A 24,942-nucleotide genomic window follows, 5' to 3' on the forward strand; every position below is an offset into this window, starting at 1 on the left:
CACTGTGACAGGACTGATGTGAAGCTGCAGTAGTGGATGGTAACAGCAAGGAATGAACTGCAATAATCAACTCACTCTCCTCTCCTGTTGCTGCTGTAGTTTGCTTATGTAAGAAAACCAAATCCTTGTTCAGGTTTCAATTATTCATTATTTATGAAACAAGTGAAAAACAATGTTTAAGTTTCCAGCACCTTCTGGAGAGGAACTGGAAAAGCACTGTTGCCACAGCACACATGATGTGATTTGCAATATACATTATTAATTAACTCTTCACAGTCCAGAGGGAACCCAGGCACAGCCTGATTCTCCAAGGTGGGAGACACAGCCCCACAGCTCCTCTTCCTGGGGAGACACAGATTCTTTTGTGGCTCAGGTCCACAGGGCCCTTTCCTTTGCTGGATTGCTTCAGCCTCTCATGTACTAAAATACATGAGCACAACTCCAGAATGCAGAGTGAAGCAGTTTACACCTTCCTGAAGACAGGAGAACTTTTCTCCTCGTCAGGTTGGCCACAACTAAATGTTTTCAGAAATCTATTGAGTCAAGTCTTCATCTCACTGTAGGCTATTCCAGAGGCACCATTATTTCACGAGCTCCTCGAGTCCTCAGAATTTTCTTTCTGTAATCTGGAGCTGCATCTCCTGCTCATTCCTCAGGTCCAAGCTGCTCTTGGGTAACTGTAGACCTAATGGGGTCAAAACAAAGACCAGCACAGGTTTATGGGTTTTGGAATTAATCCACAATTTGATTTTAGAGCCAGGCAAAGCAGGACAGTCAACAATGACACTGAGCAGGGGAGTTGCACTGTACCAACTGCACTAATGCACTTAAAATAAAGTGCAGATCAGAGACAACGATGGTGTCACCCTCCATGATGGGCTTGTGTGTTGGGGTGACCCCTGTGCCAGGGTGACCCAGGTGTGACCTTACCCTGCTGTGCCAGCCCTGCTTGGCCTCCTGCTGCTCCATCTCCTCCAGGTGCTGCTGGGCTGATCCCTCCTGCTGCTTTTCCTCCTCTCCCAAGCTGTGCTCTGTCCCCTGTGCAGGGGAAATCAGGTGAGATGGGGCAGCCTCAGCAGCCAGGTGTGTACTGGGGAGCTCAGCCTACCTGTGCCTGCAGCTCCCTCCTGTGGGCTCTCTGCTGTTCCTCCTCCTGCTCCTTCTCCCGACGAGTCCCTTCCTTGGCCTCCTCAAGTTCTTTGATCAGCTGCTCTCGATATTTAATGGATTCTTCTTGGGCCCTTCTGTTTAGCTCCATCTTCTCTTGGATCTGGTGCTGCCTGCCTGCAAGGACCTGTGCAAAGGCAGGGGGTGGAGGGAGAAGATGGTTAAACAGTTCCCAGGAAACACACCAGACAAGCAAAAAAAATTCCACCCCAGCATGGAAGGCTCTGACTGTCCAGAGGGTGGTGGGTTACAAGTGGAATGATGGTTTCAGTGAGCCAAGGGGGACACATCATCAATAGAGGTCATCACCTCACTCATCAGGCGATCTCTGGCCACCTTCTCTCTTTCCCATTCTTCTTCCCTCTTCTCCCACATTTTTTTTGCTTCTTCCCTACAGGAGAGAGGAAGAATTATCTCTGAGGATAACCCCCCCTGTATACCCCACAGGCACAGACAAGCTATCCTGTGCTTTAGAGGAGCACTTAGGTTTCTCTTCAGGTTTGTCCTGTGCCTGTTGGTGTGTCCATCCCACCTGTGCCGCTCAGTGACCCCTGACTCCAAACATTTACCACACATGGACTCTTCAGGTGAGGTTCAGAGGTGGACAGACTCACCTGAAGATAGTCTCAAGCTCTGCTTCCCTCTCCTTTTCCAGCTGGAGCTGTTCCTCAATGACCTTCTTCATCCAGGCCACATCTGCCACCGCCCGTCCCCGCCGAGCGCTCTGCTGGCTCTGATCCTCCTCTTCTTTCTCCAGAAGGGCTGATAAGATTTGCCTGTCTATCTCCTGGAGAAAAAAACAGATTAACAACTATCCAACAGCCTCCCAGCCTGTGTGCAGGGCTCCTCGAGGCTTTACTGGTGACAGTGTCAAGGGTGTGCTCAGCAAGATGCTCCATCTGCTGCTTCCCCATGAACTTTGTGCTCCAGCCCTGTGCACAAGCTGGAAGGGACCCCCTGATCTGTAGGAATCAGATACAAACTACACACAACAAGTTTTTTTACCACACAGCATCTATGAAGTATAAATGAATCTCTTACCAGCTCCTCCTGTACCTGCTGTGCTCTTCTCCTTAACTGGACGTCACACTGATGCTTCAAAAAGCGACTGAAGGAGAAAACAAAACAAAATTACAAAAGGAAAAAAAAAACAGTATCACTCTGACTCTAAAGCACCATGTCAATGCACAGCAGGACTTGGGGAGGTACATCTGTGACCATGAGGAACCTGCTACCAGAAACCAAAAGCTGTAACAGCACCAGTGCCTCTGCTCCTTGGCTGCTGCGGGCAAGTCCACCAAAACTCAGATATTTACATCCTACTGCTGCTACCTGGAATATCTCCTTGTGCCCCAGGTACTGTTGTGGGCATAGGAACAGATTCTATCCAGAACAAGGTCCACTTGATATCCTACCCGAGCTCTTTCTTCCTCCGGTGTTCTTCCATTTGTTTCCTTTCTTCTTCCAAGTTCTCCAGCTCCCACTGCTGCTTTAATAAATTCTCTTGTTCCTTTTTCAGCTTTGTTGCCTAAAAAGGGAAACACAAGCACTGAGAGAGAGTACATCAAAGAGCCACAACATCCCAGAGAGCATGCTTGACCAGAGTTTGTACCCTGTTCTGCTCCTCTGCAGGCAGGGAAAACCCTCCCTGCAGTGCAAACATGGAGAGAGGTCAGGTCAGCCTTGCGGTATTTCCAAGTGAAGCAGCAAATTCCTTTCTCCAGTGAGGAGAAAGTCAAGACTACCTTTGTCTCCTGCAGTTTCAGTTCTTCTATCTGCTGAAGCAAGGTCTTCTCCAGCTGAGGCTTCTCTTCCTCTTGTCTTGTTCTTTCCAGCGCTTCCCCTTGTGCCGTTTCGTACTCGTTTTCATAACATTTCTTCTCTTTAAGTTTGGTCACCTCTTCCTTTCCCAAAGAAAAGAAAACAGCATTTCAGGTTAGCCTGACACAAAGAAACAACTTCTGGCTCAGAAAATCCACAGAGCAAGCTGGATGGCTTTGTTAACAGCGCCCTTCCTGGCAGCAGCTCCTGTGGCACAAGTGTTACCCATCCACCCACACACATTTCAGTCCTCCAGTGACCAGAACTCCCATACCTTGTTTTGTTGTGTTAGCTGATCATCCCAAGCCTCCCTCATGTGTTTCCTCTGCAGCTCAGACTCTGCCTGGAGACACAACAGATGTAACAGGGTAATCAGTGCCAGAGTTTCTGTACCCCAGGATTTTCTGGACTCTCTGGAGCACCACCTGTATCCCAGGAGGATCTGTCTCTGCAGAGGTGGGCTCATCTGAGTGTCCAAGATGCCCACTGGGTCCTGAGGGTCATTGTCACATGGGAAACACCACAGTGACAGTGGCACAGGAACAGCACGTGTATGGAATAAAGAATGAGGAAGCACCACAGTATGGCAGGTACAGCTGAGATATTAAGATTTATATTTTTCTTATTATTCATACTTTATGCACCCGAGATATTTACATTGTGAGCTCTGAAAATTTGCTCAGTCTGAACAGATTTCTGACTTTTAAAAATGCAGCTTTGAGAGGGCTTCTTAAAATTATTTGAACTTAAACCCTTTCACTTCTTTGCCTTTCATTTATCAAATGGGGCAGTTGCTGTGATGAGATGAGTGACCACAGTACAGATATGATGACTTTCAAGTTAAAAACCGATTAATAAATACAAGGCAGCAGGGACTCAGGAGAAAGCAACATCACCTCTCGGAGCTCCGCGTTGTTTTTGTTCCAGCGCTGCTGCAGCAGTGGCTCAGCAAACTGGGAATACAGAGCTGGGTAGGTCAGGATACGGGAGTGCGCAGCATCCCAAACCCCGCTGAGACTGACAAGGGTTCAGGGCACCAAGCTGTGGCAACTCCAGCAAGTCCCGCTGGTACAGCTGAAGCACGGGAGTGGCCCTTCACCGGACGAGCCCCGGGATGCGGGACGAGCACGGCCGGGCCGCTGCCTCACCTTCCTCCCGCACCCTCCGGGGCCGTCCCGCAGCTCCTGGCTCCGCATCCCGCCCCGCCGCCGCTCCCGCAGCTCCGCCGCCAGCGCCTCCCGCTCCTCGCCCAGCAGCCGCCGCAGCCGCTCCCGCCGCCGCTCCAGCCGCGCCGCCGCCTCCTCCGCGTCCCGCCGCGCCGCCGCCGCGCTGCCGCACACACCGGCGGTCAGCGGGATCCCCGCACCGCCCCGGGACCCACCGCACCGCGGCCGTACCTGGGCGGGGGGACGCGGGGCTCGCTCCACCGCGCCTGCAGGGAGCAGGCGGCGGCGGCGCGGGCGAAGGCGCGGCTGGTGCTCTCCCACTGCTGCCGGCTGCGCTCCTGCAGCTCCCGCCGCTCGGCCGCCCTGCACTCGGGCCGCGGCCCCGCCGCAGCCACAGCGACATCGCAACACGCCCGCCCGCGACGGCTCCCGCCGAGGGACACGGCGAGACGGGCTCCGCGAGCACGGAGGGAGGCGGGGACCGACGGAGGGAGGCGGGGAGAGAGGAGGGACGGGAGATGGAGCGGCGGCAGGGGATCGGTTCGCTCCGACCTGACCCGGCGGTGCCGCCGCGTCCCGAGCGAGCGCTCGCAGGATGTGCGGGTACAGCCCGGGCCGGGCGCGGTGCCGCTGTGCCGGCTCGGAGCGCGCAGCACCGCGGGGTTTGTGGCGCTGTGAACATCTCAGGGGTTAAAGGTTTCTGTTTCTGCCCGCCTTGGCAGGGCACCAGCGCGGCGGCGCCCACAGCGAACCCAAGCGGACCGGCCGCTGCGTGACCCGGGACAGCCCGGGCACCGCCGGAGGGGCTGCGGAAATCCCGAGATGACTCCGGGCATCCCGAAGTGAGCGCTGGACATCCCAGGACAGGCTCCGAGCACCCTGGGGTGGGCTCAGGGCACCGCAGGCACCGTGGAACTGGCTCCTGGCACCCCGGGAGGGGCTTCAAGCATCCCGGGAGGGGGTCTGGGCATCTCTCAGGACGGGCTCCGGGCACCACTGGAGTCTGGAAGCGGGGAGGGAGGCGGCACCAGCCGGCAGCCCCCGCCGGTGACCCGCAGCTCCCCGCACCCGCCTTGTATCCGCACCCGCCCTGCCAGCGACCGATCGCTATCGCCCCACGACCTGCTTTTCCAGAATAACCGGTAAAAACACCGTATCTGGGGCCCTGCCACCGGCAGGTCTGCAGCGGACGGGCTGAGCCTCCCTCCGCTCCCACCTCTTCTTCACCTCTCCGTGTCCCCGCTCGGTGTCATTTTCCCACCCAACCCCTCACTGAGGTGTGTCATCACTCCCGCGCGTTGAGGTTTGTTTTCCATCTGTTCCCCATAAAATATTTATCTCCCATGAATAATTAACTCTGCCCCGCCTGGGGCTCGGAACGCGGCTGGGGCAGCGCACGCTCTTGGGCATGGCCAGGCCTCGAGTCTGAGGGGGCGATGGGGGCGTGGTCTCCTCGTTGGGCTGAAATCCCACCCCTCGCCGCTCCGACCAATGCCTGCGCATCGGCCGTACGGGAGATGCGCAGCCATTGGTCGGAGCTGCGGGGGGCGGAGCGTGGCGTGGGCGCGCTGCCGGGTCGGCCCCCGCTGCCTCAGAGCCCCCTCAGCCGGGGAGCGGTGAGGGGGGAAAGGGGGATTACTTTCGCCGGTCATGGCGCTGCTGCTGGAACACGAGTTCAAGCCGCTGCCGGCTGATAAGCAGATCGAGACTTTGCCCTTCCTGGAGGCCGTGGCGCACCTGCCGCCGTTCTTCGGTGAGACCGGGGTGGCCGGGGCTGGGAGATGCGGGCTGGGACCAGGCCTGCTGCGGGCTCAGCCGCTCTGGGTGCCCCCTCCCCAGTTCTGGGTGGTGACCCCCCTACCTGATCCAGGGCTCACGCCGGGCTTGGCTGCTCTGCCAGGACCGGGGTTGCATCACGATCCTGTCAAACCTGCCGAGCAGCCCCGTTGGGAAGCGTCCTGCCATCCCCTGGAGCACCTCATGCAGAGGCATCGCCCGGGGCAGGAGCTGCCGTCCCACCCGTGGATCCCACCCCGTGTCGGGACACGGGTGGGTGTCGGCGTGGCCGCCCTCGTGGCACAATGTGCCCGCTGCCCTCCACAATGTCAGCTATTGTGTGGCGGCTCGGTGGCAGCCCCGGAAGGGCAGGACGTGGGGCTGCCTGCCTGCCTGCGGACGGGCAGTGTCCGGTGCCGGTCAGGCTGTTCCAGGATGATCTGCCAGGGCTGTGTCCCAGAGCCACGGGGATTGGAGGTCACTGGTGGGGCCGCAGTAGGTGGCAGGGCTGTCCCAAGGGCCAACAGCCATCTATGAAGCTCAGAGATCCCTTTCTAGTCTCAGTGGCCAGGCTGTGCTTAAAGTGAAGCCTGTTGGTTTGGGGAAGTCTGTGGTGTCCCCTGTGTCACCAGTGTCTAACTGTCCTTCCTTCCTGTCTCCACAGATTGCCTGGGGACTCCCATCGTCTACTCGCCTGTCAAAGCAGACCTGACTGGAAACATCAAGGTAGGAAGAGACTCAGGAGGGCTAAGAGAAGAGAATCCCTGGGGAGAGATGCTGTGGGACTGGAGGTGTTTCAAAGGGCTTTTCTTCCCACGGGGACTTTGGGCTCAGCAGTGGCTCACCAAGTCACAGGTTTATTCCCAGAGCTCCTGCTCAAAGTCCTTGCTCCCAGGTGCTAATCCCCTTTTCTGCCCTCAGAAAATCCGGGCGGTTTATGACTCCAACCCTGCCAAGTTCAAAACTCTGCAGAACATCCTGGAGGTGGAGAAGGAGCTGCACGGCTCGGCCTGGCCCAAGACAGGCGCGACGCTGGCGCTGATGTGGTTGAAAAGGTGACTCACGGCGTCGGGAGCTGCTCTGGCTGTGTCCCGGCATGTGGGGAGCTGGAGAGCTCCAAATGGAGGCTGCGTGTGCTGGGCTGGTCCCTGTGGGCTGGGGCTGGGCAGCTGGCAGTGGGGTGCTGTGTTTGGGGAGCACAGCTGTTGGGACCCCCCTCCTCAAATCTCCCCCCTGGGAATGCACAGTGGAATTCAACCTCAGAGCATGAGCCCACAAATTGGACCGGTGAGTGCCTGGGCTGCACCTGACCCTGCCCAGCTCAGCCCTCACCTGGGGGGATTCCATCCTGCCTTTCTCTCTTCCCTGGATGGACACACAGGGACAGGCACCAGCTCTGTGAGAGGGATGCATTGCTGGGACTGCAGATTTTTGGGATGCTTGGAAACACCAGGCTGGAAGCTGGGAAACAGCACCCATTTCCCAAGCCCAACATCTCTGCTCTTCTCCCAGGGGTCTGAAATTCATTCTGGTGTTGCTGCAGAGCATCTCTGACGGGGAGAGGGATGAGGAGCATCCCAACCTCATCCGAGTGAACGCCTTGAAGGCTTACGAGATCGCGCTGAAGAAATATCACGGCTGGATGCTGCAGAAGCTCTTCACGGTGAGCATCCCCTCCCTCTCCAAGCACCCAACCACCATCCCTAAAACTGTTCCTGTGCACTGACAAGTGTCCAGAGACCCCACAGCATTGGCACATAGGAACAACCCAACCCATGGTCCCTGTTGGGTTTGTGGGAGTCAAACACCCTCTCCCTGTTTTATAGGGCTCGGTCTATGCTCTTCCCTACAAATCCGATTTGCTGAAGGCCTTGGAGAAGGGTAAAGAAGTCAAGGAAGAGGAAAGCATAGAAAAAATCCACCAGTTTCTGACCAGGGTCACTCCAATCCTGGATGCAATTTATGAGATGTACACAAAGATGAACGCTGAGCTGAGCTACAAAGCCTAAAGCTGGCACAGGATTGGCACAGATTAAATAACGTGTGATGGGTGTTACCTATGTCTTCATCACTGAGGCAGCTGGGGCGGCTCCCAGCTCTCCGGTGACTTCGATTCCTGTCTGGATCTGCAGTGGATAATGTCTTTTCTAACCAAAAAAATAACAGTAATTAACTTTCTATTAAGAATACGGCAATAAAACAATTGTGGGTGTCGCCCTTGGATTTCCCAAGAGGAAGAACAAGTGTTTCTAGTCCCAACTCCTGGATTCCTGTCTTCAGTGGGGCAGGGAATGAAGTGTCCTGCTGATGAATGAAGTGGCACTCGGGCTGTGCCTGGAACCCACCGATGGGCACCTCGTCTTGATTGGCACTGGATTGTCTGGAATGATGCCCATGGAGGAGGAGCTGATGACTTTCCTGGGTGATCCCAACTCCTCCAGTGCTGGCCTGGGATCAAGCCCCTGTGCTGGGATTCAGAAACCAGGGACTGTCCCCGTGGTGTTTGCGGTGCCTTATGAGCCCCAGGAGCAGCAATTAATAAAAACTGACAGTACCCGTGGCCTGGGAGCCTCATTTGGGGCTGTGTCAGCCCCAAAGGGTGTTTGGGGGACTCTTTTAGGGAAGGTGTTTTGGGGCAGGGCTGTTTTGGGTAGGGAAATTCGGGTTTTCTTTCCTAGGGGAGCTGTTTTCAGGAGAGTTTTGAGGAGGATGTTTTGGAGCTGTGTCCTGGGAGATCTGTTTATGGGAGGGATTTTGGAGCTGTTCTTTGGGAGGGCTGTGCCAGAGACGTTTTTCCTGGGGGGCTTATTTTTTGAAGAGTATTTTAGGGCTGTTCCTTCTGGGCTGTTTTGTGGACGGTGTTCCCGAGAGACTGCCCGGGGGCGAGGGGGGCGGGCGGGGGCCGATCCCGAGGGCGGGTCCCGGTGGCGCCTCCGCCGCTAGAGCCGGGGCCGGGGCGGGGAGGGGCCGCTCTGGGGACCGTCCCCGGGCGACTCGGCGGCGCCGGAGACTACGGGACTTTCCACGGGACCTTTGGCGGTACGGAACCGGGGGAGCGGGCAGCGGGGGGGCACGACCGGGAGTGGGACGGGCCGGGACAGGGGAACCGGGGCTGGATGGAGCCTCCGGTGCGGGGACACGGAAACTGGAGCAGAATGGGGCTCTCCGGGCAGCGCACGGGGAGCGGGGCAGGATGGAGACCCCAGATGAGGCCGGGGTCGAGGGCTGAGCTGGGCAGGGCCAGGTAGACCCTCATGGATGCCCCGGCACTGTCCGGACAGCCTGGAGACTCATGATCCGAGATTGAGGTGCCGGGTGGGTTCCCAAGCAGAGCTTTGAGGAGGGGGCTCTCACCGGCTCCGACCCCCCCATGCTGCCCACACCCAGCTCCTGGCTGTTGCCGAGGTGAGCACGGGCCCAGCAGTGATGATTTTTGGGAAGCAGCTGCATCACTCGGGATGAGGATTTCTGACTAGAACCCGCTGTGGTTTCAGTGATTCACTCCCATCGGATCACCCTTTAATGTCATGGGACAGCCTCCCTGCCGCCCACCCATAGATGTCCCTGCACATCCCGGTGCTGGTGACAGCGTCCGTGCTCCCTTGGTGGGCAGGAGTGGGCACTGACTGGGGACACTGGTCCAACTGGGAGGTACCTTAGTGGGATGCTGGGAAGAGGTGGGAGCACAGGTGGGGTTTGTGTTGGATGCGAGAGCTGTGCCTTGACTCACTTATTCCATGAGGTGAGGAAGCTTGAAAAATCCAAACCCAAATAACCAAGGGGCCAAATCAAACCCCTGTGACAGCACCTTTCCTGGCAGCACCCGGGCTGATGGCACCAGCCCTGAGTCCCTCATTTCCCACACAAGCTTCAGTCCTGGCTGGTGACAGCAGGTGTGGGACAGCCCATGCCGTGTCCGGGTTTTCCTTAAAGCTGCACTTTCCCGCGTCCCAGCACAGTTTGGACAGGTCAGGTGCTCCGTCCCCATTCCCAGCCCGCAGGGTCCGTGTGCTCCCTTGTCCAAGGTCAAACTGGCCATGCGAGGGCCCCTGTTTGCATGGGGTCGGGATGTGGAACCTGCGGGCTTTAGCAGGTGCTTGTGGAATTTCTTGCAGAGAGGGAAATGACAGGAAAGTTAGCAAAGAGGAGAAACTGTCAGCTCTGTGTCCCATAGGGCTGCACTGTCCTTTCTGGGTGTCCTCAAGGGTGGCAAGGAGAGGGGGCCACTGCCTGAGCCCCCTCCCTGTCACTGCAGGGTTTGGGACCGTTTGCCACCCTTCTCCCCCATGCCCACGGGAGCACCGTGTGGCTGCCAGCACCCTCTGCCTCATTCGAGTCCTTTTCCCGGCCGGGCTGCCCTCCCGACAGGCCCAGCCTGCCCCTGTGGCTTGTCGCACACATCTCCAGCCCAGCACAAAATGACACGTTTCCCGCTGCTTTTTCTGTCCCGGGAGGGCTGAGCTCCCCGCGGGCGGGAGCCGTGCTGAGCCCTAACGCTGCTGGGTTTCGCCAGAGGGTTTTGGTGGAAAGCGGGGCTGGGGGAGTGCCTGGGGTCAGTCACCTGTCCGTGTCCCGGACGTGGCGGGCAGGACGCGGTGACACGGTACAGCGCTCTGCTGGCCGCTCTCATGGCACGTCTCTCCTTCATCTCCACGTCCCTCTGGGTAACCTAAACCCGTAATTTCTTGTCCCAGCCGCTGCTCCTGCCCTCCCGCGGGCTGCAGCCCTCCCGTGCCGCGCCCGTCCCCTCCCGGTGCCCAGATCCGGGTCTCACCGAACCCCCCTGGGTTGTGGAGCATCAGGAGCAGCCCTGGCCCCGCTCCCAGCCCTGCTGCGGTGGCAGCTCCTGCTGCCTCTGGGCGCTTCCCTGGACGCTTCCTTGGATGTGGGGAGTATCCCAAGGAATGTTTTCTTTCCTTGGGCGGCAGATCGCAGCGCACAGGGTCTGCTCTGTGCCCTGTCCTGGGCTGCACTCCGGCTGACCGCAGCGGGGCCGGGCTCGCCCTCGCCCAGCACGGCAGCGCCGCAGCCGGAGGGGCTCCCGCAGACGTGAGGGGTCCCCGCAGCGGGTGGGTGGGTGCCGAGGAGAGCCGGGACAAGGCAGGACTGTCGGGGTGACTCTGAGCTACAGCGGGTCCTGCTGGCCCCAACCTCTGCCAGGGTGGGTGGGACCTGTCCCGCCGCGGGGCGCGGAGCCGCGGGGAGAGGATGGAGAGAGTATTTTGGGGGTGACACGGGGTTTTCCTCTGCCAGGTCTCCTGCTCTCGTGGAAGGAGCCGGGGGTCACAGCCAGCCAAGCAGGTCAGTCGTGCCCGTCCCTTCGGGCAGGGACCATGGCAGACAGCGAGGACGCCCCGCGCGATGCCGGGGAGGGCGCGGGGGAGGACGGCTCCCTCCAGAATGAATCCTTCCCGCTCTCCTCTCTGGCCAACCTGTTCGAGAGCGAGGACACCCCAAGCTCCGCCGAGGCAGCCCGGGGTCCTCCCGTGGCCGGCGATGGAAAGCAAAACCTCCGCATGAAATTCCACGGGGCCTTTCGGAAAGGTGCCCCGAAGCCCATGGAGCTGCTGGAGGCCACCATCTACGAGTCCCCCGTGGTCCCCGCGCCCAAGAAAGCCCCCATGGACTCCCTGTTCGACTACGGCACCTACCGCCACCACCCCAGCGAGAACAAGCGCTGGCGCAGGAGGATCGCGGAGTAAGTACGGGACCCCCGCGTCCTCCGGCGCGGCGGGGGGAGTTGGGGTGGGGACACCCTGGTGGGGATGGGGATGTTCTGTTGGGGACACCCCGGTGGGGATGGGGACGTTCAGTAGCTGGGGACGTGGGACTTTCGAGCGGCACTTTGGGCTGCTTTGCTCACAGGGAGCAGCTCCCAGCGGCAGCGCTGGGCTGTGCCGTGCCGTGCCGTGGAGGGGCTCCGCAGCCCCCGGTACCGCGGGGCCGGGAGCGCTCCCCTTCCCCCTTACGGGAGCCATGAAAGAGGCTCTGTGCGCCCGGCCGCTCCCCTGGCCGGTGCGACCGTCTGGCTGCGGCATGAAAGGGCTTTTCAGGAGTGCCTCCACCCTGCCCGCGCCAGGAAACCGGAGCCGGGGGGGGCAGCCCGCGGCCGGACGCACAATGCCCCTCTGTGCCGGGCACCTGGGGCGGCCCGCCAGTGTCCCCACCCAGGGGTGCAACCGGCTTAGGAGAGCGGGATGTTCCCCGTGGAGGTGGGTGGAGGGGGCCAGGATGCCCCATGAGCGCTCAGACTGGAAGTCACCGGCTGGGGCAGCCGCCAAACGTCCTGCCCCCATTCCCGGTGCCCGGAGCTGCCCCCGGTCCATCCCCCCCTACCTGCTGCAGACTGCTCCGACCGGTCTGGCTTCACCCGTGGTGCCGGAGCGTGACCAAACCCGAGGCCCGTCCCTGCCGGGGGGCACTGCTGGGGGCAGCAATCGCTGCAGCACCTGGGTGGGAGCTGGCAAGGCACCGGAGCACCGGGCTGCTGTGCATGGGACGGCTGCCCTGGCCTCGCCTGTGACCCCGGCCGGGAGGTGTCCCCACGTGCCCGTCCCCAGTGGTTGAGCACCCTCAAGCTTGTCGCACAGGTGGAGGAAGCCGAGGCAGCGGCTCCTGTTCCCAGCGCTGGCATTTCTCCCGCAGGAAGCAGCCGCCTGCCGCAAAGGGGCCGGCTCCCGACCCGCCCCCTGTCCTCAAGGTCTTCAACAGACCCATCCTCTTCGACATCGTCTCCCGGGGGTCCCCGGCCGGCCTGGATGGGCTCCTCTCCTTCCTGCTCACCCACAAGAAGCGCCTGACAGACGAGGAGTTCCGAGGTGAGTACCTGGCTGTTCCCTGTCCGGCTGCCGGGGCTGGGCTGTGACCCCTGGCGATCCCTGTGTTCCTGGGGGATGCGGATGCACAGCTCTGACATGGGGAGCAGGGGCCCTCAGGGGTTTGCCCCTGCCCCCCCTCAGCACCCTCCACTCGCAGAGCCCTCCACGGGAAAGACCTGCCTGCCCAAAGCCCTGCTCAACCTGAGCGGGGGCAAGAACGACACCATCCCGGTGCTGCTGGACATCGCCGAGAAGACGGGAAACATGCGGGAGTTCATCAACTCGCCCTTCAGGGACGTCTACTACCGAGGTGGGGGTCGTGGGGCCACTGCTGGCCCCGCCTGGACATGGGGGACACCGGGGTGGTTCAGGGACCGGAGGAGGGACCTGGGGAGGCTGGGACGCGGGTGAAGTGCCGAGGCGAGGCGGTGGCTGACGGGCGGTGGTGGCACAGGTCAGACAGCCCTGCACATCGCCATCGAGCGCCGCTGCAAGCACTACGTGGAGCTGCTGGTGGAGAAGGGAGCAGACGTCCATGCCCAGGCCCGCGGCCGCTTCTTCCAGCCCAAGGGCGAGGGCGGCTACTTCTACTTCGGTGAGCAGGGAGGGACCGGGGGGCTGCGCCCCAAGGTGTCCCCGCAGCGGGGAAGGGGTGACAGGAGCCGAGGTGTTGTCCCCGCAGGTGAGCTGCCCCTGTCGCTGGCCGCCTGCACCAACCAGCCGCACATCGTGCACTACCTGACGGAGAACGGGCACAAGCAGGCGGATCTGCGGCGCCAGGACTCCCGCGGCAACACCGTGCTGCACGCCCTGGTGGCCATCGCCGACAACACCCGCGAGAACACCAAGTTTGTCACCAAGATGTACGACCTGCTCCTCGTCAAGTGCGCCAAGCTCTTCCCCGACACCAACCTGGAGGCTCTGCTCAACAACGATGGCCTCTCCCCGCTCATGATGGCAGCCAAGACCGGCAAGATCGGGGTACGGTGTCCCCCCCGCATTGGGGACGTCTCCCTGCCATCCCTGCTGAGCCCTGTCCCACTCAGTGCATGCACGGCTTCTCTCTGCAGATGCTGGTGGAAACCTGGATGTGCAGCCCTATTAACCTGGCTAATTAACACCCCTTTGCATTCTGGCCCTTTCCCAATTAACTCCAGACCCTCACACAGCCCATCTTCTCCCCTGACCTGCCCTTGGCCTCTGGTGGGGCAGGCAGGGGAGTCACCAAAAATGAAAAACCTGCAGCATCCTGCAGAGCTGCAACAGTGCCTGCATCAGCCCAGGAGCACCTGGGAGCACCTTGAGCCCACTGGAGTGCAGGGAGGGGGTTGGGGGATGCACCCCAGGATGGGGTGGGAGGAGGGCAGGGTGCCCCAGGCAGGTGGAGCCAGGTGTGTAGGTAGCAGTCCTCCCTCCCTCCCTCTGGCAGATCTTCCAGCACATCATCCGGAGGGAGATCACGGATGAGGACGTCCGGCACCTCTCCAGGAAGTTCAAGGACTGGGCCTATGGCCCCGTCTACTCCTCTCTGTATGACCTCTCCTCCTTGGACACCTGTGGGGAGGAGGTGTCCGTGCTGGAGATCCTCGTCTACAACAGCAAGATCGAGGTGTGCAGGGCTGGAGGGGACTGGGAGGGGCCTGGAGGGGACTGGGTGGCCCTGTCCCCTCTGTCAGCCCCCATGTCCCACCAGAACCGCCACGAGATGCTGGCTGTGGAGCCCATCAACGAGCTGCTGAGGGACAAGTGGCGCAAGTTTGGGGCTGTCTCCTTCTACATCAGCGTGGTCTCCTACCTCAGTGCCATGATCATCTTCACCCTCGTCGCCTACTACCGCCCCATGGAAGGCCCTGTGAGTCCCCAGGCTGGCACAGCCCCACGGGCCAGCCCTGCCTTGCAGGGGGGTCTGCCAGGGCTCTGTCCCAGGGGATGGGGGAGCAGCTCAGCTCTGTCCTCTCCCCACAGCCGCCCTACCCCTACACCAGCACCGCCGACTACCTGCGCCTGGCCGGGGAGATCATCACCCTCCTCACTGGAATCCTCTTCTTCTGCACAAACGTCAGTGGGGCAAGGCAGGGGGTCCTCCCCTGGGACCACTGAACTCTTTAGGGTCTCCAGGGGTGACAGCCCCATCACCTGAGGCATCACTGCCCCAGACATGGGGACCCTGCCACTTGAGACCCCCCAACCTCTGCCTCTCTCCCACAGATTAAAGACCTGTTCATGAAGAAGTGCCCAGGTGTGAATTCCTTCTTCATAGATGGCTCCTTCCAGCTGCTCTAGTACGTGGGGAACCCCCCGGGCCACCACAAGCCATTGTACCCCCCAGGCTCGTGGCTGTAGGGTCTGACCCCAACTCTCCTGCAGCTTCATCTACTCGGTGCTGGTGATTGTCACGGCGGGGCTGTACCTGGGTGGCATCGAGGCCTACCTGGCTGTCATGGTCTTTGCACTGGTCCTGGGCTGGATGAACGCCCTGTACTTCACCCGTGGGCTCAAGCTGACAGGGACCTACAGCATCATGATCCAGAAGGTCTGGCGGGGTTGTGGGTCTTGTCCTTCTCCAGGGGTGATCCTCCTGTGGAAGTGCAGCCTATAGAGGTTCCTCCAGGCTTTGTGAAGGGTTCCTGTGGCTCTCCACTGCCCTGCTCCCAGCTCAGTTGTGCCAGTAGCACAGCTTGATGATGATGCTGTGGTCCAGCAAGTCTCACCCTGCTCTCCACCACTTTCAGATCCTCTTCAAAGACTTGTTCCGCTTCCTCCTGGTCTACCTGCTCTTCATGATTGGCTACGCATCAGGTAACCAGCCAGCTCCCCTGGCTGGGGGAGGGACAAGCCCTGTGGCTCAGCCTGCCTGGGCAGGGGGCTACAGACCCCCAGCTCCATCCCACAGCCTTTGCCTCCTCCCATGGTGGAGAAGGTCTCAGCCACCATGGAGCCACACTGGGGCCTGTTGTGGATCCTGTCCTTGTCATTGCCCCTGCGGACTCGGTATCCCTGTCCCTTCTCCCCCAGCCCTGGTGTCCCTCCTCAACCCGTGTCCCAGCAGTGAGTCCTGCAGCGAGAAGTCCAACTGCACCGTGCCCACCTACCCATCCTGCCGGGACAGCCAGACCTTCAGCACCTTCCTGCTCGACCTCTTCAAGCTCACCATTGGCATGGGCGACCTGGAGATGCTCGAGAGCGCCAAATACCCTGGTGTCTTCATCATCCTCCTCGTCACCTACATCATCCTCACCTTTGTGCTCCTCCTTAACATGCTCATCGCCCTCATGGGTGAGACCGTGGGCCAAGTCTCCAAGGAGAGCAAGCACATTTGGAAGCTGCAGGTACCACCCTGGGCGTGGCGGGATGGGTGCTCCAGGAGCTGCCTGTGCCTGGGGGGCTGCAGCATCGAGGCATCCTGAGCTCTGTGGGCAAGGCACCTCTATGCTCAAGCAGTCCCTGGTGTCCCTGGCAGTGGGCCACCACCATCCTGGACATCGAGCGCTCCTTCCCGGTGTTCCTGCGGAAAGCCTTCCGCTCGGGGGAGATGGTCACTGTGGGGAAGGGCACGGACGGGACCCCCGACCGCCGCTGGTGCTTCAGGTAAAGGTGGGCTCCCTCGGAGACTGGGGAGCAGCTGAGTCTCTCTCCCAGAAGCGTTTTTGGGGGGCTGGCACCGGGCACTCATTTGCTGGGTGCTTTGTAGTTGTCTGGAGGCAGCTGGCATTGCCAGTGGGTGCCGGAGGTCCCGCCCCTGCTCCCGGGCGTTCCGTGCAGCCCCTGCGGGTCTGACCTTCCCCACAGGGTGGACGAGGTGAACTGGTCCCACTGGAACCAGAACCTGGGCATCATCAGTGAGGACCCGGGCAAGAGCGACACGTACCAGTACTACGGCTTCTCCCACACCATGGGCCGGCTGCGAAGAGGTGAGCTCCCCGCTGTGGGCTGGACATCCCTCAGGATGCTGCTTGCAGCCTCTGACGAGCCCCAGGAGCAGATCTGGGGGCCTGGCGAGCAGCCACAGATGGGCTTTGCGCATTTCTCACCCTCTCCTCAGATCGGTGGTCGACTGTGGTGCCACGCGTGGTGGAGCTGAACAAGAGCTGCCCGCCGGAGGAGGTGGTGGTGCCCCTGGGGACCATGGGCACAGCGGAGCCGCGGGAGCGGCGGCACGGCCATACCCCGAGCTCCCCGCTCTAGCACGGCAGCACCGGCAGCCGATGGACTCTGCCCGGGCCCCCGGAGCGGCTCCGGAATCGCCACTGAGCTGGATGGTGCTTGTCTGCTCCTCAGGGATTCGCACAGCCTCTGTCCCCTCCGGCAGCCGCTGTCCCGGGGGGTGTCCCGCCTGGATGGAGGGCCTGGCGCTGCCCCGGCCGTGCCCGCGGTCTCGGCTCTCACCGGCGAGCCCAGCGCCACCGCTTCACTTCGCTGTGCCGTGGCCGTGCCGTGCCGTGCCGGGAGCCTCGGCCCGGAGTGGAGAGCACGGCCCCCGCCGAGGCCGATGGTTTTGCCACAGAGTTTTGCACAAGATTTATACGGTTATTTATTTAGTAATAAAGACTGACCAGCCACCGCCGTCTCCTCCCGGCACTGAGTGATTCGGCATGGGACGGCCAGGCTGCCGGCAGGGCTCGGGGAGGGATAGGATGGAGGAGCTGCTTGCTCCCCGGCCGTGCCAAGCCAAGCCAAGCCATGCCAAGCCATGCCGTGCCTTTGGGCATGGTCACCCATCATGCTGAGCTCAGGTGTGGTGCACGGATGTGGTGCAGGGCCGTGGTGTACAGGGATGTGATGATGTCCAGGTATGGTGCCGGGATCCGATGATGTCCAGGTGTGACACAGGGATACGATGATGTCCAGGTGTGACACAGGGATACGATGTGCAGAGCAGGGATATAATGATGCACAGGTGCGGTGCACGGTTACGATGCGCAGGTGTGACACATGGATACGATGCGCAGGTGTGACACATGGATACGATGCACAGGTGAGGCGCAGGGATGTGGTGCGCGCTCGCTCCATTGGAGGGCAGCACACACCGCGCGATGCGGGTCGGGCCCCGCCAGGCGCGGAGAGCCCGGGCCAGGCTGACTCCGCACCCCGAGGGCAGGGCTGGAGCCGCTGCCGGGCCGGGGCAAACCAGCTCTCCTCATCCCCACAGCATCCGTACCCCATCCCTCCCGTCCCTAGCCCATCCCCATTGATCCCCATTCCATTCCCATCCTTACCCCTCTGTAACTCCTTTCCTCCTCATCCTCCCAGCCACCTGCAGTGGTGAGCATTCCTTTAACAGCTGGACGTTGTGCGGGTGTGAAAGAGCTCTTTGGGTGGGAACCAGTGGCATGGTGACACAGTGACACTGACAGAGACCCTGGCCAGGGTCTGGGGACAGCCCAGCTCTCTCAGCAAACGCTTTAGCAGCAGAGGGGACACTTCATCTTCCAACTTGATGAGTCGCCGTCAGCGTTAACGGCACCGTCTCCGTTTAAATGTGATTTACATACATCTCTCATATTGTGGTTTAAGTATTTCCCCAGGGTGAGGGATGAATATGTTTCATTATCGCTCCTTGGGAGAGGCGGAGGTGGCGGCTCCTGCTTCATAATCGAATGAGGAGCTGAGCTGCTCTGCTCCTAAGCTGGATCTTGGGTGAAAATAATGAACTTGGCTTTCACCCGATGGGGTGGCCACAGCTCCACAGTGGGTAGTCCTGGGCCACGTGTGGTGATGGGGAGCCCTGGAACAGGACTCAGCCAGGGATAGGCTCAGCACCGTGGCTGCCCCCGGCTGCAGCACCAGAGATGGGATTTTCCAGTAAAATAAGATATAAACCAATTTTCTCCCCTCCTGTGAAGATCTTAATGCCCCAAAGCCAAGAGGCCACATATCAGTGAGCTTTAAAAGGATTTGGGGTGTGGGAAGGGCAGCTGTCACCAAGCTCCAGGACCATCACCCTGCACCCTGCGGTGGCTCTGTGAGGACAGGGCCACAACAGCCACCATGGTGACATCCCAGCACAGGAGGCCTCTGCCACCTTCAGGGATTGATTTTGACCCTTTTACTCCCTGCCCCACCAAGCCTGGAGCTGTTTCAGCCTCAGCTGGTGAACGGGGGGTGCTTGGCCCCGGCCCCCTCCCGCCCCTCCCCGCGCAGCCCTGCCAGAGATGACAAACCCAACAAAGGGAAGAGAAAAGCACTTGTCATCCAGAATGCGGAGCGTGGAAGCAAATTTATTTTTAGATAAATCTAAAGCTTAATTTGTGAAGCTAATATCAATCAAAATGAGAGATGGGTTTTTTTAAGTCCTTTTGCAGCCATGCAATTTATACTGCCTGTCTCTCCTCCTCGCTCCCAAACAGCAAAGGCGGCCGCTAAGTTTAATACCATCCTCATGCACACCTGCCTTAGAAATCTGTGTTATTATTGATGTTATTATTGGTATAATTTGAATAGGAAGGTATTTGTAGGCCAGAAGCAGCATCACTTCCTTCAGTGTGCTCCCACAGTGCTCGTGGGTGCTGTGCCCCATGGAATGGGAGGGCAATGGGCTGTGGTGTCTTCATCCTCAGTGCTGGGATGTACCTCAGGTGTCCCTGCCCCATCTCCCACAAGTGTCTGTGCACATTTTGGGTCCCTCAGTGCTCACCTGCACCTGACAGAGCTGGCACTGCACCAGGTGCCCACCAAGGAGGAACCCATTCATTCTGCATTCCACGCTCAAAGCTTCCCCATGCCCAGTGAAATCCTCCTCCCAAGGAGTGATCTGAGGGGAGAATTAACCTGCTAAATAATAAAAACCCCCCTCACACCTCCTAATGAAATGTAATGACTTGGAGACCTGCAAGATGGATCGCGCCGTCGCTCGCAGCCACTCGCCCTGATTTATGGCGAGCTGGGAAATCTGATGGAGGCAGCGCTAATGAATCCTCCTCCCACGGGCACCACTGGCTGAGCAAAGTTTCTCCTGGAGCTCCCAGCACGGCTCCGTGCACCCCAGCCTTTGTAGAGTCCCCCTTTGGTTCAGGGGGTCCCCAAGGAGGGGCTGCCCTGCACAGAGGGACCCTCCAGCAGCCCCGCTGTGCTCCAGCCTCACATTCCTTTGATGTGGCATCTTTTTAATGACAAAGATCTGAGCAGAGATCTTCCTCCAGACGGAATAATTTTAACGTGCAGGCAGGCAGTGGCAACCCCCCCCCCCCCATCTGTAATGTTAACCTCTGTGAAAATTTCCTTTTGTCCCAATTTCTCTTTGTTCCCCGGATCGGCTGTCGCTGTTGCCGGTGACAGAGAGGTCCCCTCCCGGCGTGCCATAAATACCGGCGGAGCCAAGCGCGCCCTTGTGGTGAGTGAGCAAAGGAGACAAATGGAGCTGCCAGCCCCGGCCTCAGCCACGGCCACGGGGCAGCTCCAGGCACGTGGCTGTGTCCCCATCACCATACCTGCCCTTGTCCCCATCCCATCCCCATCCTTATCCCATCCCATCCTGTCCCTTCCCGTTCCGTCCCATCTCATCGCCATCTTCATTCCCTTCCCCATTCTTATCCCATCCTATCCACATCCCTGTCTCCATCTCATTCCCATCTTCATCCCTGTCCTGCCCACATCCCTATCCCATCTCATCCCATGCCATCCCCACCATTACCCCATCCCCATCCTCATTCTGTCCCCATTCCTATTGCCATCCCATCCCATCCCATCCCATCCCATCCCATCCCATCCCATCCCATCCCATCCCATCCCATCCCATCCCATCCCTGTACCCTCTTGGTCATGCACAGAAGGCAGCTGAGCCTCTGCCACCCTCAGTCCCCTCTCTGGCTGGGATAAGGCCACACCGTGTGTCCCACCATGGGACATGGAGGCCGGGGAGATGCATCCACAGCCGGGAGCTATTTGGGATTCAGTCCCATTATCCTGCTGTGATTGCTGCTGCTGGGCAGAGCAGCGGGGTCAGATTTAGGGCCACCAAAGAGCCCCCACCCCATCTGGACACCAGGAATGGCCCTGCAATGGAAACCCAGTGGGAACCAGGAGTGATGGATGGCAGCAGAGATGCCACCCCCTGCACTGGTGACAGGATGGGGACACGGTGCCTGACCCCAGCACCCATTGCCCCACCAGGGACAGGCACTCCCTGGGTGCACGTGAGGCCACAGCCCTAATCCCAGGGATTTGTCCCATGTGCCACCCCTTGGGTGTGAGGCAGAGACTGGTGCCGGCAGATTAATGGCTCAGCATCGTTAACGGGTTATTTATAGGTGCTCCTCTGTGCCCTAAAAATCTCTGGGAGCAGGAGGGGTGTCCCGGCTCTGGGGGAGGCTACAGCAAAGCAAAGAGACTCCAGAGCACACATCCAGCGAGATCCTGGTTTTACTTTGGGGAAAAACACCATCCGGACACACAGCTTGCGGGTTTTGTGTTGGTTTTTTTTTTTTCTTTTTTTTCTTTTTTTTCATTTTGTTTTCTCATTTTTAAAACAATATAGTGCAGCCAGCACTTCTCACAGTAGAATATAATGGTCAATTTTAGTATAAAAAAAAAACATTCTCAGAGATTTGTAAATGCACTTAGTGCTTGAACAGGCTTTCAGGGATACAGTACCTCTCTTCCGAGCACAATCACCTTGGGTTTCATTGGGATATTATTATTCTTTTACCTTTAAACATCAAAACACTTTGTATTTCGTGGTGAGGAGCCTTTTGTAAATGAACAAATCTATTAAACACAGAATTACACAGAGTGAATAACGGACCATAATAATTTTGGAATTGTTTGGGTTTAAAAAAAAAAAAAAAAAAGAGAAAAAAAAGGAGGTATGTGAGCACCCCAGTACCGCGACCCAGAACCAAGGTAGAACTGATAGTAAGGGGGGAAGTAAAACAGCCTGGAAGTGTGAAAGCCAGGGGTTCCCAGGAGATAGGGGCTGGGGGGTCCCAAACCTCCTGGTAGAGTGGGAATAGGAGCCGTGGCCACTTGGGGCCGGGCGAGAGGAGGAGGATGAGGAGGAAGAGGGGTGGGAGGAGACTCTGTAGCAGCCAACATGTAGATGTACAGCCTAGTCAACTAAAAAAAAAAAAAAAAAAAAAAAAAAAAAAATTTAAAAAAAAAAATCTGTTCAAGTTTTCAAGTGTTTTTCTTAAATAGCCTCCAGACTGTCCCCAGTTATTAGCTTTAATCAAAGCAGTGCAAGTTACGGACTTCAGCTACAGGTCAGGCGCCAGCTCCCTGCGGCCACGCACCGGCCACACGCCGGGCTGGGACCGGCCACCACTAGGCTGGCACTGGCCACCACGGAGCCTCCCAGCCACTGCCGTGCCAGGACTGGCCACTGTGGAGCCTCCTGGACAGCTGCCAGGTCAGCACTGGCCACCACGGAGCCTCCCAGCCGCACAATGGGCTGGGACCCACCCTGGAGCCTTCCGGCCGGCCACGACACCGGGCTCTGCCCCGCTCTGGGCACCGCCAGCACAGCAGAGCCTCCCCTCCCTGGATAGCAGCAACTCGTAGCAATTCCCTGTTCACATTCGTGGAGATAAAATGATTTCTGAGCTATATAGACAAGCGGTCCTTCGGCCTCGGCTTCCAACGGGTCGCGGGCGTGTCCAGTCTGGGGACCCTGGTGCAATGCCAGTGTCCCGGGAGCCCTTTCGGCAGCCGAGCCCGCGTCCCCCTCCCTGTCCCCCCGCCCTCGCTGCCGCGGTCCGGCACCAGCAACTCGCGCCAAAGTCCTCGCCCTGGGTTTGGGAAGAGCAGCATCGATCCCTTATCTGTAGACGGGCAGGCGGATGTGGGCGTGCTGGTGGTCCAAGAGCCTTGGCACAGACACGGTCTCGTAGCCCTTGCCCAGCATCTGCTCCTTGATGCAGGGCGGGTGGATGTCGTTGATGAGATACTCCAGGGACTGGAGGCTGCTGCTGAGGATGGAGGTATTGCAGAGGGTCTTGCTGGGCAGCCCCTCGGCCGGGGGCACCCCCAACTCGCGGGGCCCTGCCCCCAGCTCCGGTGGGTTGTAACAGTCGCTGTTGGGAGTCACCAGGATGCTGTTCCAGGGGGGAGCGAAGTACTGCCCCACCGCGAAGTTGCCGTGCATGCAGTTCAAGGGGGACGAGCTCACCTTGTCGGCGGTGCCGCCCAGGCCGTAGGGCCGCGAGGTGCCCGCGCACGTCTCGGGGGATTTGCTGAGGGCCCCGCCGCTGCCCCCGCTGTACATTCGCAGGTGCTGCTGCTGCTGCTTCTGCTGCCACACCAGGTAGTCCATGCCCTCGGGGTAAACGCCCGCCTTGGGTCCCAGGGCTGCGGCCGGGTTGGAGCCCAGCGCCAGCTCGGCGCCCTTGCGGCACTCGGGCAGGACGGTGCCGCCGTAGCCGGGGCCGAAGGCGCCGTGCTTGGCAGGGCTGGGGTGGGCGGCCACGACGGCTGGGCAGCCGGGCTGGGCACCCTGCGCCTGGCACTGCTGATTGATCTGGTAGATGATGCTCTGGATGGAGGGCAGGTTGGAGGGCGGCAGGGCCAGGCTCCTGCCCGCCAGCGGCAGCACCGAGGCCGCCACCGTCACGTTGGGGGGCACGGGACCTTCCAGCTGCTTCTGGCCGCCGTGGTAGCTCAGCTGCCCGGCGCAGGAGGGACCTTGAGCTAAAGTGCTTGAGGTGGGGTAGGGAGCGACGCCCACCTGGGCGGGCGAGAGCTTAGTCCGCTTCCCCTCCGAGTTCTTCACCACGCTTTTGCCGGAGGCTTTGACGATGGCCAGCAGCCCCTGGTAGCCGCCGGCGTGCAGGGGGTAGGGGCTGTACCTCTGCCCCGTGGTGTCATAGCCGTTCACCGTCCGGTTAAGGTGCTTGTGCTGGGGGACCCTGATGTTGGTGGGGAAGATCTTGATGGTCAGCGGGCTGTTGGCCACCTTCTGTGCGTAGGCGTCCAGCTCGGCGGGGCTGGGGTAGCGTGGGGAATGCATGGGGGCCGTCTCGCCTGTGGGAGCAAAGCTTGGGGTGAATCCAGTGCCAGCAGGATGAGGGGACCCAGCACCCCAGCACTGTCCTCTCACCATCCCCACACTGGACCTCTCCAGGCAGAAAGCAGGTCACGGCACCGAGCTGTCCCCTCCCGCTGACGGGAGTCACTTGTAAGTGGCCTAAAATAAACTCGGTGTGGAGAATGGAAATGTCACTTTACCCAACGGGGGAATCTTTCTCTGAGATTGGATTTAAACTACATTATACAAGCAATTTCATGGGTGCTTTGCGCTGCTACGAGAACCTCACCAAAAATGGAAAAGCATTGCATTTACCAGCCATAAATCAGCAGTTCCTATAATGAGCACAAAAATGTCACTTTTATGCAATTTTACAGATGAACAAAACTGGTGAAATTAACTGTGGTAACCTACTGGAGTCAGCAAAAGGCACTGCAGAAAAAAAATTATATATGTATATAGTTTTGTTCCTTTCAAACTCTTTCTTGAGCAAGTTTCTGCCATTCTGGTGTGAAAACTCATTTGTCGTTCCCATTATACTTTCATTTGGAGTTTATCTTGAGTATCCAATGAGCCACCAACTGTGAAAATGATTAAATCTACAAAATCTATCTAATAGATGGAATAAATTAGGTGTTTAAAATCTCCACACACACTCACACACACACTCACACGCAGGCACGTGCAAGTACGTGTCGGAACATAGGAATGATGGTTGGTTCCCAGCTGGTTTCCAAAATTCCCAGCCCTGCCAAGGGATGTCTACAGCACACTGGGAATACCAGACCTGGTGCCTGCCCAGTTTTGCAAGGGAGAGATGGTAAAACTGGGGGGTTTGGGGATGTCCAGCCTTCCTAGGCAGTTCAGTCCCTCAGTACCTGGAGCAGTCTGCTCATGATGCCACCAGCATCAGCAATCCCTGATGCCACCACATCCTGGGTGGCAAAGTCACCATGCAAGAGCTGCACTTCTGGGTACATTCCACATTCCCTGTGAGGGAATTGCCTGTCCCAATCCTGCTCTGAGTGACATTTCCACGGCTGTGACATGCCCAGATGAACCAGGCATTGCTTAAAACCAGGATTCAGCAGGAGGGATGCACTGGAATCTGTGACTCTCCACATCACCCCTGTTCCCAGCAGCAGAGGGGGGACATAGCAGCGAGGCTGTGGCTGCTCTCCATGCTCTCCATGCTCTCCATCCATGGCCACTCTCCGTGCTCCCCATGCTCTCCATC

At 59.2% G+C, this 24,942-nt stretch overlaps 4 protein-coding genes across 5 annotated transcripts in view; 2 read left to right on the forward strand and 2 right to left on the reverse strand.

Annotated features, from left to right (window-relative positions):
- Positions 1-34: 34 nt before the first annotated feature.
- Positions 35-4,557, reverse strand: TCHP (trichoplein keratin filament binding). Its single transcript, XM_050980752.1, is given in 13 exon segments — positions 35-685; positions 931-1,038; positions 1,109-1,294; positions 1,477-1,558; positions 1,782-1,954; positions 2,209-2,275; positions 2,583-2,695; positions 2,913-3,071; positions 3,263-3,331; positions 3,885-3,941; positions 4,137-4,369; positions 4,372-4,521; positions 4,524-4,557. Coding segments are annotated over 13 exon segments (1,464 nt in total). The 3' UTR covers positions 35-652.
- A 1,138-nt stretch (positions 4,558-5,695) lies between these two features.
- GLTP (glycolipid transfer protein) lies at positions 5,696-8,490 on the forward strand. Its single transcript, XM_009092399.3, has 5 exons — positions 5,696-5,907; positions 6,595-6,656; positions 6,852-6,985; positions 7,443-7,593; positions 7,757-8,490. The coding sequence occupies exons 1-5, from the start codon at positions 5,805-5,807 to the stop codon at positions 7,937-7,939; spliced, it is 633 nt and encodes a 210-aa protein (XP_009090647.1). The 5' UTR covers positions 5,696-5,804; the 3' UTR covers positions 7,940-8,490.
- A 411-nt stretch (positions 8,491-8,901) lies between these two features.
- Positions 8,902-17,175, forward strand: TRPV4 (transient receptor potential cation channel subfamily V member 4). Its single transcript, XM_030232138.2, has 16 exons — positions 8,902-8,969; positions 11,184-11,628; positions 12,576-12,748; positions 12,906-13,058; positions 13,203-13,343; positions 13,431-13,729; positions 14,178-14,357; positions 14,442-14,600; positions 14,714-14,806; positions 14,957-15,030; positions 15,116-15,281; positions 15,481-15,547; positions 15,764-16,077; positions 16,209-16,336; positions 16,538-16,659; positions 16,791-17,175. Exons 2-16 carry the CDS (start codon positions 11,264-11,266, stop codon positions 16,931-16,933), a joined length of 2,577 nt encoding a protein of 858 aa, XP_030087998.1. The 5' UTR covers positions 8,902-8,969; positions 11,184-11,263; the 3' UTR covers positions 16,934-17,175.
- A 3,973-nt stretch (positions 17,176-21,148) lies between these two features.
- FAM222A (family with sequence similarity 222 member A) overlaps positions 21,149-24,942 on the reverse strand; it is a 28,388-nt gene continuing 24,594 nt past the window's right edge. For both annotated transcript variants that reach the window (XM_030233064.2, XM_030233065.2), the window contains one exon: positions 21,149-23,701. In XM_030233064.2, the coding sequence (XP_030088924.2) occupies positions 22,500-23,701 (1,202 nt within the window). In that variant the 3' untranslated portion in view covers positions 21,149-22,499. The remainder of the gene's footprint in view (positions 23,702-24,942) is intronic.

This window comes from Serinus canaria, chromosome 15, assembly GCF_022539315.1.
Source record: "Serinus canaria isolate serCan28SL12 chromosome 15, serCan2020, whole genome shotgun sequence".
Classification (NCBI taxonomy): domain Eukaryota; kingdom Metazoa; phylum Chordata; class Aves; order Passeriformes; family Fringillidae; genus Serinus; species Serinus canaria.

What these genes read in the sequence shown, in the direction of transcription:
- GLTP (XM_009092399.3), top strand. Translation starts at nt 5,805, where the DNA reads ATGGCGCTGCTGCTGGAACACGAGTTCAAGCCGCTGCCGGCTGATAAG. An exon ending in ACCTGACTGGAAACATCAAG is followed by an intron (nt 6,657 to 6,851) that starts GTAGGAAGAGAC and finishes TTCTGCCCTCAG; the next exon opens with AAAATCCGGGCGGTTTATGA. An exon ending in GCGCTGATGTGGTTGAAAAG is followed by an intron (nt 6,986 to 7,442) that starts GTGACTCACGGC and finishes CTCTTCTCCCAG; the next exon opens with GGGTCTGAAATTCATTCTGG.
- TRPV4 (XM_030232138.2), top strand. Translation starts at nt 11,264, where the DNA reads ATGGCAGACAGCGAGGACGCCCCGCGCGATGCCGGGGAGGGCGCGGGG. An exon ending in TGGCGCAGGAGGATCGCGGA is followed by an intron (nt 11,629 to 12,575) that starts GTAAGTACGGGA and finishes TTTCTCCCGCAG; the next exon opens with GAAGCAGCCGCCTGCCGCAA. An exon ending in CATGATTGGCTACGCATCAG is followed by an intron (nt 15,548 to 15,763) that starts GTAACCAGCCAG and finishes CTTCTCCCCCAG; the next exon opens with CCCTGGTGTCCCTCCTCAAC.